This window comes from Pongo pygmaeus, chromosome 14 (assembly GCF_028885625.2).
Source record: "Pongo pygmaeus isolate AG05252 chromosome 14, NHGRI_mPonPyg2-v2.0_pri, whole genome shotgun sequence".
Taxonomy (NCBI): Eukaryota; Metazoa; Chordata; class Mammalia; order Primates; family Hominidae; genus Pongo; species Pongo pygmaeus.
Genome location: NC_072387.2, coordinates 122799134 through 122816547, shown reverse-complemented (window position 1 = coordinate 122816547; position 17414 = coordinate 122799134). Strand labels below are relative to the sequence as shown.

The 17414-nt window shown below is 49.6% G+C and overlaps 1 protein-coding gene across 12 annotated transcripts in view; it reads right to left on the bottom strand.

The window, feature by feature from the left end:
- ATP11A (ATPase phospholipid transporting 11A) overlaps positions 1-17414 on the bottom strand; it is a 199689-nt gene that overhangs the window by 54274 nt on the left and 128001 nt on the right. For all 12 annotated transcript variants that reach the window (XM_063651176.1, XM_054447021.2, XM_054447022.2 and 9 more), the window contains exons 6-12: positions 15906-16034; positions 12772-12875; positions 12205-12255; positions 8730-8794; positions 7717-7798; positions 6546-6696; positions 4870-5067 (exon numbers count right to left, since the gene is read on the bottom strand). In XM_063651176.1, the coding sequence (XP_063507246.1) occupies positions 4870-5067; positions 6546-6696; positions 7717-7798; positions 8730-8794; positions 12205-12255; positions 12772-12875; positions 15906-16034 (780 nt within the window). The remainder of the gene's footprint in view (positions 1-4869; positions 5068-6545; positions 6697-7716; positions 7799-8729; positions 8795-12204; positions 12256-12771; positions 12876-15905; positions 16035-17414) is intronic.

The window sequence follows — 17414 nt, the reverse complement described above, 5'->3', positions numbered from 1 at the left end:
TTTGTTGAGGATTTTTGCAACTTTGTTCATCAGGGGTCCTGGCCTGCAATTTTCTTTTCTGGTGGTGGGACAGTCAACCCTAAGCCCAGTGCTGGTCAATGCTGCCATCACCCTCAGCTCTCGGAACAAAAGTTGGCCCTCACTGCAACGCACGCCTGCCTGCTCAACTTGGCCTGAAGCAGGATTTGTGTTCCAAGGCACTCATGCTTGGGAGGCAGCACTGCCTCGCAGAACAGGGCACTGCCTGCTCCTGACTCAGTTTCTCATTTGAGAAATGGGGCAATGGCACTAAGCACACAGGATACAGAGAAAGTGCACAAACTGTTTGGCACAGGATCTCCATGGGACAGGGCCAATGGCACTGAGCACACAGGATACAGAGAAGGTGCAAAAAGTGCACACAGGACACAGAGAAGGTGCACAAAGCGCTTCTGGCACAGGAACTCCATGGCAGATGGTTGTTTCTGTTGTGGACACAGACGCTTGACTGGTGGGTCAATCTCTATTTCACATACAAAAGAAGTCGTGTTATCGTACTGCACAACGACGGTGGGCACAGGCGTTTACCCACGAAGCTGCGGTCACATGAACCTGCCTTTTGGGCTTGTCCACCTGTCTTGACCTCAGTGTGTCCCCCATGAGCAACAGTACACACTTCTTTGTGTATGAGGAGGTCAGCCTCCAGGCTGGAGCCTGGTTTTGGTCAGGACGGAACAACAGAAATCAAATTCTGTTTTGCAGGACTCCAGGGAGATGGATTGAAGAGGGCAGAGAAGAAATCTGCCATACTCAACACTACTGGGCGCTTTCCCCCACACTCGACACTTCTGGGCGCTTTCCCCCTACTCAACACTGATGGGCGCTTTCCCCCACACTCAACACTGCTGGGCACTTTCCTCCGTACTCAACACTTCTGGGCGCTTTCCCCCCTACTCAACACAGCTGGGCGCTTTCCCCCCACTCAACACTGATGGGTGCTTTCCCCCCTACTCAACACCACTGGGCGCTTTCTCTCCACTCAACACTGCTGGGCGCTTTCCCCCCTACTCAACACTTCTGGGTGCTTTCCCCCTACTCAACACTGCTGGGCGCTTTCCTCCCACTCAACACTGCTGGGCGCTTTCCTCCCACTCAACACTGCTGGGCGCTTTCCCCCCACACTCAACACTTCTGGGTGCTTTCCCCCTACTCAACACTGCTGGGCGCTTTCCCCCTACTCAACACTGCTGGGCACGTTCCTCCACACTCAACACTGCTGGGTGCTTTCCCCCAACACTCAACACTGCTGGGCGCTTTCCCCCCTACTCAACACTGCTGGGCGCTTTCCCCCTACTCAACACTGCTGGGCGCTTTCCCTCATACTCAACACTGCTGGGCGCTTTCCTCCCACTCAACACTGCTGGGCGCTTTCCTCCCACTCAACACTGCTGGGCGCTTTCCTCCCACTCAACACTGCTGGGCGCTTTCCCCCCTACTCAACACTTCTGGGTGCTTTCCCCCTACTCAACACTGCTGGGCGCTTTCCCCCCTACTCAACACTGCTGGGCGCTTTCCTCCCACTCAACACTGCTGGGCGCTTTCCTCCCACTCAACACTGCTGGGCGCTTTCCTCCCACTCAACACTGCTGGGCGCTTTCCTCCCACTCAACACTGCTGGGCGCTTTCCTCCCACTCAACACTGCTGGGCGCTTTCCTCCACACTCAACACTGCTGGGCGCTTTCTCCCTACTCAACACTGCTGGGCGCTTTCCCCCGCACTCAACACTGCTGGGCGCTTTCCCCCGCACTCAATACTGCTGGGTGCTTCCCCCCTCTCAACACTGCTGGGCGCTTTCCCCTGCACTCAACACTGCTGGGCACTTTCCCTCATACTCAACACTGCTGGGCGCTTTCCCCCTCACTCAACGCTGCTGGGTGCTTTCCCCCCTACTCAACACTTTGGGCACTTCCCCCCTACTCAACACCACTGGGCGCTTTCCCCAATACTCACCACTGCTGGGTGCTTTCCCCCGCACTCAACGCTTCTGGGCACTTCCCCCCTACTCAACACTGCTGGGCGCTTTCCCCCCACTCAACGCTGCTGGGCGCTTTCCCCCACTCAACGCTGCTGGGCGCTTTCCCCCACACTCAACGCTGCTGGGCGCTTTCCCCCCACTCAACGCTGCTGGGCGCTTCGCCCCCTACTCAACGCTGCTGGGAGCTTTCCTCCCACTCAACACTGCTGGGCGCTTTCCCCTCTACTCAACACTGCTGGGCGCTTTCCCCCGCACTCAATGCTGCTGGGCGCTTTCCCCCCACTCAACGCTGCTGGGCGCTTTCCCCCACTCAACGCTGCTGGGCGCTTTCCCCCACACTCAACGCTGCTGGCGCTTTCCCCTCTACTCAACACTGCTGGGCGCTTTCCCCCGCACTCAATGCTGCTGGGCGCTTTCCCCCCACTCAACGCTGCTGGGCGCTTTCCCCCACTCAACGCTGCTGGGCGCTTTCCCCCACACTCAACGCTGCTGGCGCTTTCCCCCCACTCAACGCTGCTGGGCGCTTTCCCCCACACTCAACGCTGCTGGGCGCTTTCCCCCGCACTCAACGCTGCTGGGCGCTTTCCCCCCACTCAACGCTGCTGGGCGCTTTCCTCCCACTCAACGCTGCTGGGCACTTTCCCCCGCACTCAACGCTGCTGGGCGCTTTCCCCGCACTCAACGCTGCTGGGCGCTTTCCCCCACTCAACGCTGCTGGGTGCTTTCCCCCACTCAACGCTGCTGGGCGCTTTCCCCTGCACTCAACGCTGCTGGGCGCTTTCCCCCCACTCAACGCTGCTGGGCGCTTTCCCCCCGCACTCAATGCTGCTGGGCGCTTTCCCCCACTCAATGCTGCTGGGCGCTTTCCCCCACTCAGCGCTGCTGGGCGCTTTCCCCCACTCAATGCTGCTGGGCGCTTCGTCCCCTACTCAACGCTGCTGGGAGCTTTCCTCCCACTCAACGCTGCTGGGCGCTTTCCCCCACACTCAACGCTGCTGGGCGCTTCCCCCCTACTCAACGCTGCTGGGCGCTTTCCCCCACTCAACGCTGCTAGGTGCTTTCCCCGCACTCAATGCTGCTGGGCGCTTTCCCCCACTCAGCGCTGCTGGGCGCTTTCCCCCACTCAATGCTGCTGGGCGCTTTGTCCCCTACTCAACGCTGCTGGGAGCTTTCCTCCCACTCAACGCTGCTGGGCGCTTTCCCCCGCACTCAACACTGCTGGGCACTTCCCCCCTACTCAACGCTGCTGGGCGCTTTCCCCCGCACTCAACGCTGCTGGGCGCTTTCCCCCCAACTCAACACTGCTGGGCGCTTCCCCCCTACTCAACGCTGCTGGGCGCTTCCCCCCATTCAACACGGCTGGGTGCTTTCCCCCCACTCAACACTGCTGGGCGCTTTCCCCCGCACTCAACGCTTCTGGGCACTTTCCCCCCAACTCAACACTGCTGGGCGCTTTCCCTTGCACTCAATGCTGCTGGGCGCTTTCCCTTGCACTCAATGCTGCTGGGCACTTTCCCCCCTACTCAACACTGCTGGGCGCTTTCCCCCTACTCAACACTGTTGGGCATTTTCCCCGGCACTCAATGCTGCTGGGCGGTCTCCCCCCACTCAACACTGCTGGGCACTTTCCCCCCTACTCTACACTGCTGGGCGCTTTCCCCCGCACTCAACACTGCTGGGCACTTTCCTTGTTACAGAAAAAATTCTTTCTCAAAGAATTTATCAGAAGCTCACAAAATGTACCATCTATTGTTGCAAAGGAGATAGAATATTCCTAGGTAAAAATACCTGACTACTGAGAAACTAAATTATAGTTTGCGCATAGCTGACTGAAACAATAAAGCACTGTGAGGAGTATGGGATATGCTAGAGGAACACATTCAAAAGTCAAACTCATCAAACGTGGAACATGATCCTTCCATTTGTTGGCCTTCCTCACAGGAGGCAGACAGAGGCCTCTGTATCTGCCGGAGTCTAAGTCTATTTACAGGCTGTCATCTGGGAGCGAGATGGAGATTTCAGCTACCTGTCTAAAGTGGCCTTGTTTGCTAAAATATCCCTCAAAATCGCTTTCTGTTTCAGTCCAATTACCCTTTACTGGTACCTGCTCTGGGAACCCTGCACTCTGCTATGTTAAGGCTGGGAAGGTAGGGAAGGTCACCGCTCTAGGCTGGGGAAACCCAGGGAATGGGTCTTTCCCTACCTCCCTTCCCAAGCCAGCAGGTCTGGTGTGTGCCGCCTGGTGGTGCGGTGGCAGGGCGGTGGTCACACCAGACTCTGTGCTGTGCACCTTGTGTCCATTATCTCATTTAATCCGCAACCTAATCCTGTAAGGCCAGCATCTGTTATCATCTCCATTTCACAGACTGAGACACTCGAGGTGTGGCGGTGAAGCCCAAGCTCCCGCAGCCATCATGCAGCAGCAGGATCTGAATGGAGGCGTTTGAACTCTTTGTAATCCACCAAGTCACTGAAACTCTGGTTTGCTCATCTTTAAAGTGAGAATACCCAGCTTGCTACGAGACTTGAATATCAGGTGCAGAAGCAGAGTGCAAGGCTGGCAAAGCCACTTTTACCCACCAGCCTTGATTCACACCTGCACACAGAAAGAGTTCTGCCCAGGAAGCTCCAGATGAGTTTCCAGGAGTCAGCAACTGCAGGTAATTCCGCATCTGTTGTAAATGTAACAGCACTGCCAACTGTTTCATAAATAGGGTTCAAAACAACCCTGCTGCTGTCTTACACCAGCTACAGGGACAGACACACTCGGATGACAGGCACAGGACCTGAGGAACGTGAAGCAGACTCACTCAGGTGTTAATAAATCACAGCAGATGACTCAGGAGACACCAACCTGTCCCAGCTCTTCATTGAGGTCCGACGTGTTCACCAGAGGCCCCTCACCAGTCTCCTCGTCAAACATGTCTTCGTCCCAGGTGATGAAGTAAGAGCCAAGGAACTTCTGCATCTCGACCGTGACGTACATGGACACGGGGATGATGTAGTTAAAGAGGACCATGAAGGCCAGGAAGTCCGTGAACGCCTTGAGGAACTGCGAGAGCAGAAGGTGTGGGTCAGCGCCTCCGCCAGGAGGGACAGCAGGGCTCCAGCATGCTGCTCTAACACCTCAGGCTTAGGCATAAGTTATACGAGTGCTACTACTAAATACAAGATTTCAGAGTCCAAAGACAAGGACTACGGGTGGGGGGCAGCCATTGGGTCACCTGGTCTCTTGAGCCAGGACCTGCCGGGTCCAGGTGCTGAGCTGCGGGGCTGTCCTGCCAGCAAGTGGAGATTAAATCACGAGTTAAGACAAGCACATGCTGATGACAGGAGACACGCCGACCAGACACCAGTGGCAATTTTACTTCTTTATATTCATGGGATCTCTTTGTGTCTCTTATAACAAAACATACTTGGTAACAACCTAGAGATGTAAAAACTAAGCCTGGTGAAATGACTTTTCAGTATACTTTTATCCTGATCTGTGGGGCCATGTTAGTTTTGTGGGAAGCACAGATGATGCAGAGATAGCCCTGCTCTGGACAGAGGGGACACAGGTCTGGGTTTGCACATAGCCCCACTCTAGGCTCAGTGGACAGGGTCTGGGTTTGCACACGGCCCTGCTCTAGGCTCAGTGGACAGGGTCTGAGTTTGCACACAGCCCTGCTCTAGGCTCAGTGGACAGGGTCTGGGTTTGCACACGGCCCTGCTCTAGGCTCAGTGGACAGGGTCTGGGTTTGCACACGCCCTGCTCCAGACTCAGTGGACACGGGTCTGGGTTTGCACATGGCCCTGCTCTGGACAGAGGGGACACAGGTCTGGGTTTGTACACAGCCCTGCTCTAGGCTCAGTGGATATGGGTCTGGGTTTGTACACAGCCCTGCAGTGGACAGAGGGAACACGGGTCTGGGTTTGCACACAGCCCTGTTCTAGGGTCAGCGGACACAGGTCTGGGTTTGCACACAGCCCTACTCTAGGCTCAGTCGACATAGGTCTGGGTTTGCACACGGTCCTGCTCTAGGCTCAGTGGACATGGGTCTGGGTTTGCACACGGCCCTGCTCTGGACAGAGGGGACACAGGTCTGGGTTTGCACATGGCCCTGCTCTAGGCTCAGTGGACAGGGTCTGGGTTTGCACACAGCCCTGCTCTGGACTGGGAGCAGATCCTTTTTTCCAAGTATTTACCACAAATATGTGCCATTTATCTCATAATCATTAACAAGCATTTTCTCAGCACCCTCTAAACAAAGGACACAGTGCAAGTATTTAAGGTATTGTCCTGATGATTTCGCTGTGGGAACCTGTACCTTTCCAGATCCAAAGATGGCAGGAGCAGCTGGTGTCCACTGAGACTTTAAATTTCAGTGAATGCATCTATCACAGAGATTGAATCAATCAAGGCTGCTTTTTGCCTACAGTAAATTCACCTTTTTGCCTACAGTAAATTCATCTTTTTCTTGCACCACATTTTCGTAATAATGGCCCACAGGTCACCTCGGATCATACAAGGGCAGTGATTCTCCATACCAGATTCCTCTGCCTTTCCGACTCCGTTTTCTGATTATACCACGGCTCATCCCGAAAGGGCTCACTCTGCCACACGTATTTCAGCACAGTGTTTATCAGGGCTTTGCTGATCAGAATGCAGAGATACACAACGAGGAACGCATTCATCGATCTAAAACAAAAGGACAGAGGTGATCACTGGTCCCTGAGGAAATGAGCTCTGTACTTCCTTCTCACAGATATCAAGATGACACCTTGTGAAGAAACAGAATAGGAAAGGCATGGTGATGCATTCGCCCTCAATGCGCCACAGTGGGTCCTCTGTACTTGCGTCCATGCCATGGTCCCTGGCATGTACTTCTAGAGGCCAAAGGTAAGAACCAAGACGAGGGAAAGTGCCACAGGCAGGAGAAAGAGGGCTGCTCACGGCCACACTGCGGACCATGCTTCTGCACTGCCTGGACTTCCGTCATTGAAAAGAACATCCAGAAATCAGTTTCTACCATTAAACATCAACAAATTAGTTCAAAACTTAGTGACTACCCACCACTGTAGAGGAAGGAAGGAAAGGAGAGGAAGGAAGAGAGGGAGGGAGGAAAGGAGGGAGGAGAAAAGTAAATAACTCTGAAAGGAAGTGTCCTCAGTACAGGAAAAGCAGATCCTTAACTAAGGTCTTAGCAGATCTCAGGAAGAACCCTTTCTTTTCCAGCACAAATTCAGCTACCATCCTGACATATTTATCATCAGGACTTTCCTGTGTAGTGAAAAGATGATTCTGTTCTCTCTGCTAATGCTTTCCTTTGTAAAACCACAGCAGAGAATGCGTGGTTTCGACCAAATCCCAGAGTGAAAAGTAAAAGCCCATTTGGAGTTTTTCATGAAATGGTGGGAGGAGCTATTGGACACTGAACTGATTTCAGAACCGGAACGTCAGGGTGTCCATAAGAGGCAGCGCCGTGAACCTGGTATCAGGCGTTAGAAAGAGCAGGAAGGAGGGGTGTGGCCATCCACCTCACCACAAAATAAGGAAGTCCATCTGAATGGTCAGCTCTGCAGTTACTAAGATGCTGTATAGTGGCAAAGGAACTGCCAAGAAGGCCAAGAGGAAGCTACTTCCATTTCTACAGTAGGTAATGATACTTTTAAGTTGCAGGTTCTCACACGCATCCGGCGATGGGGCAGGGAGCCTTACTTTTCCACGGCAGATCGCTTCTGAGACTTTGCTTGATAATTTAATGCCATCTTGGTTTCCATGCCCGTGTAAATAGCCACACCTACAGAGAGGAAGAGCAAGGGTGATGACCAGGGCGCAAGTGTGTTTTGCCTTATGGTGAGTTACACAGAGCTGCGGGGAAAATCAATTCTTGGGTAAAGCGAATCCTATTTTTAATTTCACAAGCTAGTGTCCATAGCCACATAACACTAGCACTTGATTCCTTAGGATAAAGACCCTTCTTCATGCATAGGAAGCAATCTATGCTTCATTTTTTAAGAATTCATATCTTAATATACACTGGGCCTGCCACGTCCACGAGTTCTGAATCTGCAGGTTCTACCAACTGGGAATGGAAAATATGAAAAAAATCCCCAATAAAAATAACAATACAATGATACAAAATACAGATGATAAAAACGGTAGAGGGTACTTACATCATGCTAGGTATCAGAAGTAATCTAAGATGATGTGAACTACAGGGGCGGACATGCGTAGGCTACATGCAAATAGGGGCCTTGGGCATCCGTGGATTTTGGCATCTGCAGGCATCCTGGAACCAGTGCCCCAAGGACACTGAGGGACAGCTGCACAGCATTTTCTGACAGTGGGGCACACTTGTGTACCTCTAAAAGTTACCTCAATTAAAATGACAATAACCCACAAGAAATGGGAGATCCTAGCCAAGAAACACAGACATGAAAAACATTTCCTGCACAACTAAATTTCGTAAATTCCTTCATGGATGCAACGTTCTGTTTCTGAATCCAAAACTAGAAGCCTTAATCTGTAAGCCGTATTCTCTGATGCTGCTGCTTCAGGACTGCACTTATTCACTGATCAAATCTCAGTGGGGCAGAACTTGCGCGGCCAGAAAGCCTCCAGCACCTCAAGGCGCCAAGAAATGCTCTCGGGTTCTGCTGCGGGTTTTAACTTTGCTTCATGCATCCTTAATGTTAGGGGCAATGGTTAATAATTAATTAAATATTTACCAAAGATTTTCTCAGTGTTCTTCAGTGTAGCTCCTCTAAGCAGCAAGTTTTCCGATCCTAAGGGCCTGTAAAGATACGATGATCAGAAATGATGCGGACACGAAGGCAAGCGGGCAGGGCGGGGGGCAAGATGCAGATGCAAAACCCGCTTGTTTGCTCAACAGATCTCATTTTCAGAGGAGATAGCATACACGGCGCTTTGCTTATATTCAGATGATTAAGTCAGCCCAGGTCCATGTGAACAGATGTGGTCTTATCTTTGGGGGACGAACACATGGCTCCAGGAGTAGCGGCAAGGGCCTCCCATTGGTGCACGCGGGACCTCAGGCCCCGCCCACACCCACTGAGCTGCACCCGACAGCCTCAGCAACACTCCCCAAGAGACCTCTAGAGCAGGGGTCCCTGTAGTGGCCCCACCAGTGCCGTCAGCAGCACCTGGAGCCAGTCAGAAACATCACACTAGTCAGGAAGATTGTCCCAGGCCTACCGAGTCAGAACCTGAAACCCTGGGGTGGGGCCCAGCAGCCCTCTCCTAACAAGCCTCAGGTTGAGAACAGCTGCACTGGAAGGTCCCAGAATGTTCTGGAAAGGCTAAAGAGGGGTGGATGTGAAATAAAGTAAAAGTCACTCAACTTTCAACTGTTTCCTTCCCTTTTTTTTGCAACAGGGTCTCACTCTGTTGCCCAGGCTGGGGGCACGATCATAGCTCATTGCAGCCTTGACCTTCTGGGCTCAGGTGATCCTTAAGCTTTAGCCTCCCAAAGTGCTGAGATTACAGTTGGGCATCCCCACGCCCAGCCTCAATTGTTTCTATTACATCCTCAGTGAGATTCGGGCAGTCCCATGAAACACAGTCTTATTCCTGGAGACAAAGTGTGATACTCTATCTGGCCATTAGAAACACTGGTAGCCACACTGCAAAGCTCCTCTGAATGGAGGGACCTGTAAATCTGGGACAATCCATGCACGGCTGCTTTGGGGGAAAACAAGCAACAGCCAAAGAACTTAAAAATCTCACACATGGAGGAACAAGCCCCGCTCTGCGCACTGAAGCCACGCTGAGCAGCAGGCAGGGTCTCTGCCATCAGGGGCTTATATTCTTGATATAACAGGGTTCCCTGCTGATGGAAAAATAATCTCTTCTCATTTCCTAAGTAGTAAGGGAGAAATAAGCAGCAATATTCAAATTTATAAATTTTGCTATTGATAACATCCACAGGATTGCTTCAGAAGGTAAAGGGTCAAAAGTGTTTGCTGAAGTTTGCTTTTCATTTATCATTGTATTTACTGTCCTTCTATCATGGAAAGTTAAGAACCTACTGAATATTATGAACATAAAATGCATGCAACCAAAAACGTATATTTGGTCGATAGACCTCAGAACTGCATCCGGCTGAAGACAGGCAGAGTGGGGCTGCCCAGAGGGAGAGGTGTCTACCCCAGGCTGCGGCTGAGGGCTCCAAGCGCATCCTCCCCGGCAATCACTAAAGATGGAGCTCCCAGGCTGCATATGGGTTGTCTGGCTGTGTTATAAGGACTGTCAGCTTCTGTTTGCAACACACTTATAATAATTCCTGCCAAGTGTTTACGAAAACAAACAGCATTTTATAAAAGGTGACTCAGGGAAGTCTAAAAATAATTTACTTGGGAAAGTACTTTGCTTCTAGTTAGGACAGAAGGAAGAAGAAACGTCACTCTGAATGGATTGAGAATTTGGGTGCGTAATTCTTAACTGTCCACATCACAAATTTACAAACATCTTCAATAATCTAAATATTAAAAGTCTATGGAACAGCATAAATATTTAAAAGTGAAACTAGGCCAGGCGCGGTGGCTCATGCCTATAATCCCAATACTCTGGGGAGGCTGAGGTGGGTGGATCACCTGAGGCCAGGAGTTTTGAGACTAGCTTGGCCAACATGGCAAAACCCCATCTCTACTAAAAATACAAAAATTAGCTGGGCGTGGTGGCACACGTCTGTAATCCTAGCTACTCAGGAAGCTGAGGCAGGAGAATTGCTTGAACCCGGGAGGTGCAGGCTGCAGTGAGCTGAGATAGTGCCACTGCACTCCAGACTGGTGACAGAGCAAGACTCTGTCTCCAATAAAATAAAATAAAATATATAAAATAAAAGTGAAACTAGAGTTAGTATCAAAATGCAAAATACATTAGCAATTATCGTCCCAAGTTCCTCAGCAATAAACTTGGTCTAACTATAAAGATGAAAAGCCTGCAATGTTTAATATTTTGGATTCATCCCATAGGTAATATGAATAAGCCTAAGTCTGTTTAAACACAAATTAATTCTCACGGCACACAGAAATACAAGTGATTTCTCCAAAGTAAGGAGGAATTTACCTTTAGAACAGTATATATGTAGGCAAACCAAGGCAAGGCCACTAACAATTCTCAAAAGCACCTCCTAGCCTGCTTATGGGTAATGATGACAAACACATGCTAAGAAGTGCACAAATGGTTTTCTTAAAACAGTAACTCCTGGAGACTTACATGGAGCTAAGCATTTCAGGAACTATTCACTTTGCAGTAGTTTCCCAGTGAGTATGTTTCTGTGTCTGGGAGATGTGTTGTTTAACACACAATGCTGTACCTACCGAGACATCAACAACTTGGAGAGTGCTTACAATGGAAGAAAAATCATTTCCCTAACAAGTGGAGTTTATGAAGAAGATGAAACTTTAAAACCTAGTGAAAGCTAGTTCCCTGAACTGTGACATTCAAATATCTCGTCAGCAACAAATGCTAGATCTTGAAATAATGTCAGAGAAAATATCCCTAGGCCTGGGAGGTGGGCGCTGCTCAGAGCTGGACTCAGCACAGGCTGGCTCTGAGGTGAGGCTGCCTTGGGGCCATAGATGAGGTGTCTGAGGGTCGCTGTCTCCTCATGCGTATGTCATGTGACTGCCACTGAGTCCATGCTGGTGAACGGGAAGGCATAGCAGCCGACCGTGAGCTGCCCCGGCTACCGATTTCACCTTCTCAGGTAGGCGTGAGCCTCAGATAGGCCTTGAGCCAGTAATGCACCCCAGTAATGATGGCGAGTGGATGAACAGATTCCCAAAAATGGCCTCCAAATTAGAAGTCTTTCAACTTCATATCTGAAGACAAATCAGTACCCGAATCACGAAAGGGCATTTCTCACAGGGAAGCTGTACTCTGCCCTTCACTTTGAAACTGTTCCATGGGACCCTGATGCCTCCCGGCCTGTGAGACGACCCTCTCAGCAGAGTCTTGTGCGAAAACTTGTTTCACGAGCGTCACTAACTTGTCAACATTCACAGATGTGTGCCTGAGACAAACCAGAGATGAGAGTAGAGCCTGGCCCTGTGGGAAAGTGGAACTCCACCTTCCAAATCTGCTAGAGCAGCCGCCGTGGAAACCCTCATCCGTCAAAGAATGCATTTCTACCACAACAAGGGAGATGACCGTGGCCAAGGCGTCCGCAGAGGCACTCACCTCACCACGGGGTCATTCAGGTCACTGTAAACGTTGATGCGACCCACAAACCTGGTGACAGAAAAGCCACGTTACTAACTGGATGTGCCCAGCGGCCCCCCGGAAGCGCATGCCTGGCCTGCCTGCCTTCCTGTCTCCAAAGAGGAGGCCGCTGTGAGCCATACATCTTCACCCGGCCCGCTCCATGTGCGGCTAAACCAGCTCCGCTCCAGCCCCTTCCCTTGTTGTACTTTCTGTTCTGATCAGCCCATGGCTTCAGTGATTTTCCTTAACCCACAGTTTACAAATGTCTTCCATAAAATAAAGAAAACTTATTCTTTTTTTTTCCCTGCAAATATAGTTCCATTAAGCCACTTCAAATATTTGTATAAAAAGCTACAAATCTGAGTGAAGTCTATGAGAATCAATAAGTAATGTATTTTTGACTCAGTCTTAATCTTCAAGCAGTGATTTAATTTACATTCTCTTTCCAAACCACCACATGGCTGGACTATTTGGGGTGAAAAAGCAAGAGCAATGTTGAGGGCATAAAAAACCGTTTCTAAAGAACCCGAAGCCCCTGCTTACTTGTAGAGGTCGGGCTGGGGCTGCTCACACTCGATGGTGGCGTGAAGTCCGCCGATATCCTCCTCCGTGTGGAAGCCTTTGGTGTCCTGGACCGCGTAATGTGTCTACAAATGCGCAAGACATGTGAGCTCACCGCCAAAACGGTCAACACAAACCCAGACGCTGGTGCCTCCAACCAAGTGATTACAAAGCCTGGCTGACCCTTGAGTTTATAAATGTTTAATAGTTACAGAAAGATAAGGTACTACTGTTATTCTTACATCTATCAGGTGCCAGAAAATTCTCATCCTTCCATTCTTACCCAGTGTCCTCCACTTAAAACTAACAGGACAGACAGCAATGCTCGAATTCTTCAAGTGTGGACACTGATTTATCTGTCATAGTAGTAGCTATTAATTAGGAAACAAATCCAGGACCTGAAATATCCCTTTCCTTTTACAGAACGCCCTGTTGTTTACGGGGAGCAGTCACAGGATCACCTCACTTCATTTTCACTTCTCGGCAACAACCTGCCTGTGCCCGTCGCTGTTGGGTGGCACATGCCTTCTACTTAACTGTTCACGTGGCCTGGGCCGGGGGGCTCCTCAAGCCTGCATGAATGTCAGTTTTACCCAGAGCTTCTGAAGCACCTGATTCCTGGGCTCAGCCCTAGAGTTTCTGATGCAGTGGGTCTAGGGAGGACCTGAGAACTGCACTTCTAATATGGTGCCCAGTGATGCTGATGCTGCTGTTCTCCGAGCACATTTTGAGGCCTGGTGACCTCAGTAGCATCTGTGAGCACCAGCAGGTGGGCATGAGGGCTGCACCAGCCCTGCCTTGGGAGGAGAGAGGAGAAACTTGTGCCCAGGGATCTGCGAAGAGGCAACAGCATCTCTGAATCCCTTCCTATGTTTCTTTCTAGTGGAAGAGTACTGGACAAATAAAACACAGGAGTCAGAACAAACGGGAGAAACAATCATTGCATCATCACCAAGTGCACAAATCAGGGGGACATGGTCACCGCTCCGTCACCAAGCACACAAACGGTCACCATCCTGTCACCAAGCGCACCAACGGTCACTGCTCCATCACCAAGTGCACCAACGGTCACCGCCCCGTCACCAAGCGCACCAATGGTCACCGCGCCCCGTCACCAAGCGCACAAACGGTCACCGCTGTGTCACCAAGCGCACCAACGGTCACCGCCCCGTCACCAAGTGCACCAACGGTCACCGTTCCGTCACCAAGTGCACAAATGGGGGTCGGGGGGAAACAATCACCGCTCCATCACCAAGCGCACAAATCAGGGGACGCTTATTTTCTAAATTCAGTGGGAATTTTCTAATTATATCCTTACAAGTGCCCCTGAGAGATAGGGTTGTCCCCATTTCACAAATGTGAAGAGTCCAGAGAAGTGAACAAGCCTGTGTAGTCACGTGAGCCCCATGGGATCCCAACAGAGGTCGGGTGGACCCTTCCCACGCCCCTACTCTGCTTTTAAGGAAAGGGCTCAAATAATTCCAGTCCCTCAAGCTAAACAAAATGCACAAAAATGACATTAGAGAACACAAAACTATAATGCAAACTGCAAAGCCACAAAAGGTCAAAGTGCAATAGCTGTTTTAACATCTCCCACAATGGCTACAACATTTCATCTGGACAAACATGGTGTATCTGGAGACCCACAGCATCTGTTCACTAGCACGGCTGGGACTCGTCTGAGCCTGACCAGCCACAGTCTGCAGGGAAGGGGTGTAAAGGCAGCCACTGGCTGCAGAGAGTGTGAAGGGCTCACAAGGTCTCTGGGTGGATGGAACCTTAACCTCCTCCCAGGTTCCAGAGTGACCAGCAGCTGCTTACAGCAAATACCTGAATCATCCAGGGATTCTGACCCCCCAGAAGCTGCTGACAATCTGTTATGTTAGCGTGTTCATTCTCCTGGGATATGCTACACAGAAAATGCGAAAGCTAATTTAACTGAAAAAGATCCACAGGTTCTTCATTTATCAATTCATGATACATATCATGAATTATCTATGAAAGACTAGCATATCCTTCAGTGATTTTGTAAAGAAAATGTCTCTCATAGTAGAAATGGCCTATATACATAGGTGTTACCTAAATACCATTTTAGAGTTGCACTTTTGTGAGCTGACGACTTAGTTGAATCCACTGAGCTATGCTCACTTTCATAAACTCCTTAGAAACTTCCAGATTTTTTAAATAATAAGAATCTTAAAATTAATGGTGCTATATCTTTTCTTGTATGATTGACAATTAAAATTCTTGTAGCATCAACTGCCTGTGCAGAATTTTATACTGAGTGCAGGAAATTACTGATGTAGTAATTTCAGAAAATCCTGATTAAGATACATTCACAAAAAGACATTGAAGTAACAGGCAAAATCTAGAATTGTGTGTGACTTTTCACATAATTCTAGGCCAGTTTTCACACTAATTTTAACTAAAATGAAAACTCTTAAAATTCCAACAATCTATTAATTAAATCCTGAATTTGGTACATTAGCTAATTGACACAGGCTAACACTGAAGTTATTTTTGTTAACCTGAGGTAATTGGTTGTTACAGACATTGAGACTGGAAAGAAAAAGTGGAAAGGAAATGGGGAAGTGCAGGTCAAAAAACTCAAGGTAGCATTATTTAGGATGAACTGTCCAAAGACTCAACGTACAACACGAGGACTAGAGTGGACAAGAGTGTATTGGGCTCAGCGTGTTTGCTGCACTGAGCGGACAAGAGTGTGCTGGGCTCAGGGTTTTGCCGCATCAAGTAGGTTATGGCTGCTCCCGCACGGGTGCCAGGGGAGAGAATGGGAAATCAGTGAGATGTGGGTGTGTTAATTTGTTGCACTCTAATAACAATTTCACTATAAAAATATGTATCTTATAACATCATAATATATGCCTCAAATATACACAATACAATTTATTTTTAAAAAGGAAAAAGAAGAAAGTGGAAAATAGGAGGAAGGAAAAGTGAGGAAAAACTTGGTTGGTGTAACTCCCTGGGTTTTCACTGGACACACTGAAAACACTGACTTTTCAAACAGGATGTTAGTTTCTGTGGCCACACGGGTACAGTCTGAAGCAGGACAGGAAGATCCTGCCCTGGAGTCTAATGAAAAGGCCCCTTACTTTATGGCTGGATTCTCCATCCAAGCTGGCAGTGGTGACGTGGCACGTCCCATCTCCCCGGTTGCTGGAAAGGAAGATCAAGTCGCAGGGAAAGGTCTCGTCCTCCTTGACCATGACAATGTCCCCAACCTACAGGACAAAGCAGAAAGGACGGTCAATGGAAAGCCCCTCCGTGAAAGCTCGCCAGTCCTGTGGGACCGTTTCCCTCAAGCTGCTCATCTATTCACAGGAAGACACAGGGATGTGGACACGGTTCCAGGAAAAGACTCTTGCCAGACATTCTGCTGGGACCAAGGAAAGACCAGGTCAGGTTTCAACGTTCTAACTTCCGCAGCAAAAACATAGGCAAACACCTGTAACAAGGTTATCTTTGATTCAGACCAAGACGATGAGCTGGAATGTTCTGTGAGCATGGCCAAGTGGGAAGTACTCCTGTGAGAAGCTTTGATCTAAATCTAGGCGTTTTATGAACCAGGTACTCGAGTTCTGAGAGCTTCCTGATCAACAGAACCAAGGTGCTGCCCAGATCATCAAAGCATGAGGACAAATAAAGCAAAAGTGGCAACAACGTTTCAAAAACTAAAGTAAAAGTCAATCACAGAAAGTTCATCATGTGGGTTTTTAATTAAAGATCATGGTCTAGTTTGTATCTGTATCCATTTTATTTCATCAGTGAGGAAGGCATCCAGTGGCCTGGGCTGTGTGCCTGAAGGGAGTGGAAGGCATCTCAGTGGCCTGGGCTGTGGCTGTGTGTCTGAAGGGTGAGGAAGGCATCTCAGTGGCCTGGACTGTGTGTCTGAAGGGTAAACAATCATCAGAACCCTTGAGTGAGTCGCTGCGGGGCTCCGGCCAGTCTCGCTGCCACTCAGGAGGCATGCCAGGATCAGGGCGCCACCTGCTTCTGTCTACACTACAAACAGAGGTCTCTGTCCCACTACATGACGGTCACAGCACACTGCGAATTTGTGAGACTTTAAAATCAGAGGGTTACTCTTCCCAAATGGACCTATGGGTTTAGTAAAATCCCTATCAAAATCCCAGCAAGGATTTTTATAGATATAAATGAGCTAATTCTAAAATTTATATGGGAAGGCACAGGCTCTAGAATAGCTAAAACAACCTTGAAAAAGAAGATTGAGGGGGAAGGAATACATATCCCCAATGTTTGGGCTTCTGAGATAGCTACAGTGACCAACAGCGTGGGATTGGTGGGGCATGGGCACGGAGACCAATGGGACAGACCAGGGAACCAGAAACAGACCCACGCAAATGTGTTTAACCAACTGGGACAGAGTGCAAGCGCCACTCTGTGGAAGAGGGACAGCAAGCCATCCCCTGGTGCAGCAGCAATCGGACAGCCATGGGCAAAATAATAAGGACAGAAACAAACCTGACTGAAACCTCACACCTTATACAAAAATCATCTCAAAATGGATCATGAACGTAAATGTAAAACATGAAACTATAACACTTTTAGAAAGAAACATGGGAGAAAGTCTTCGGGTCTCA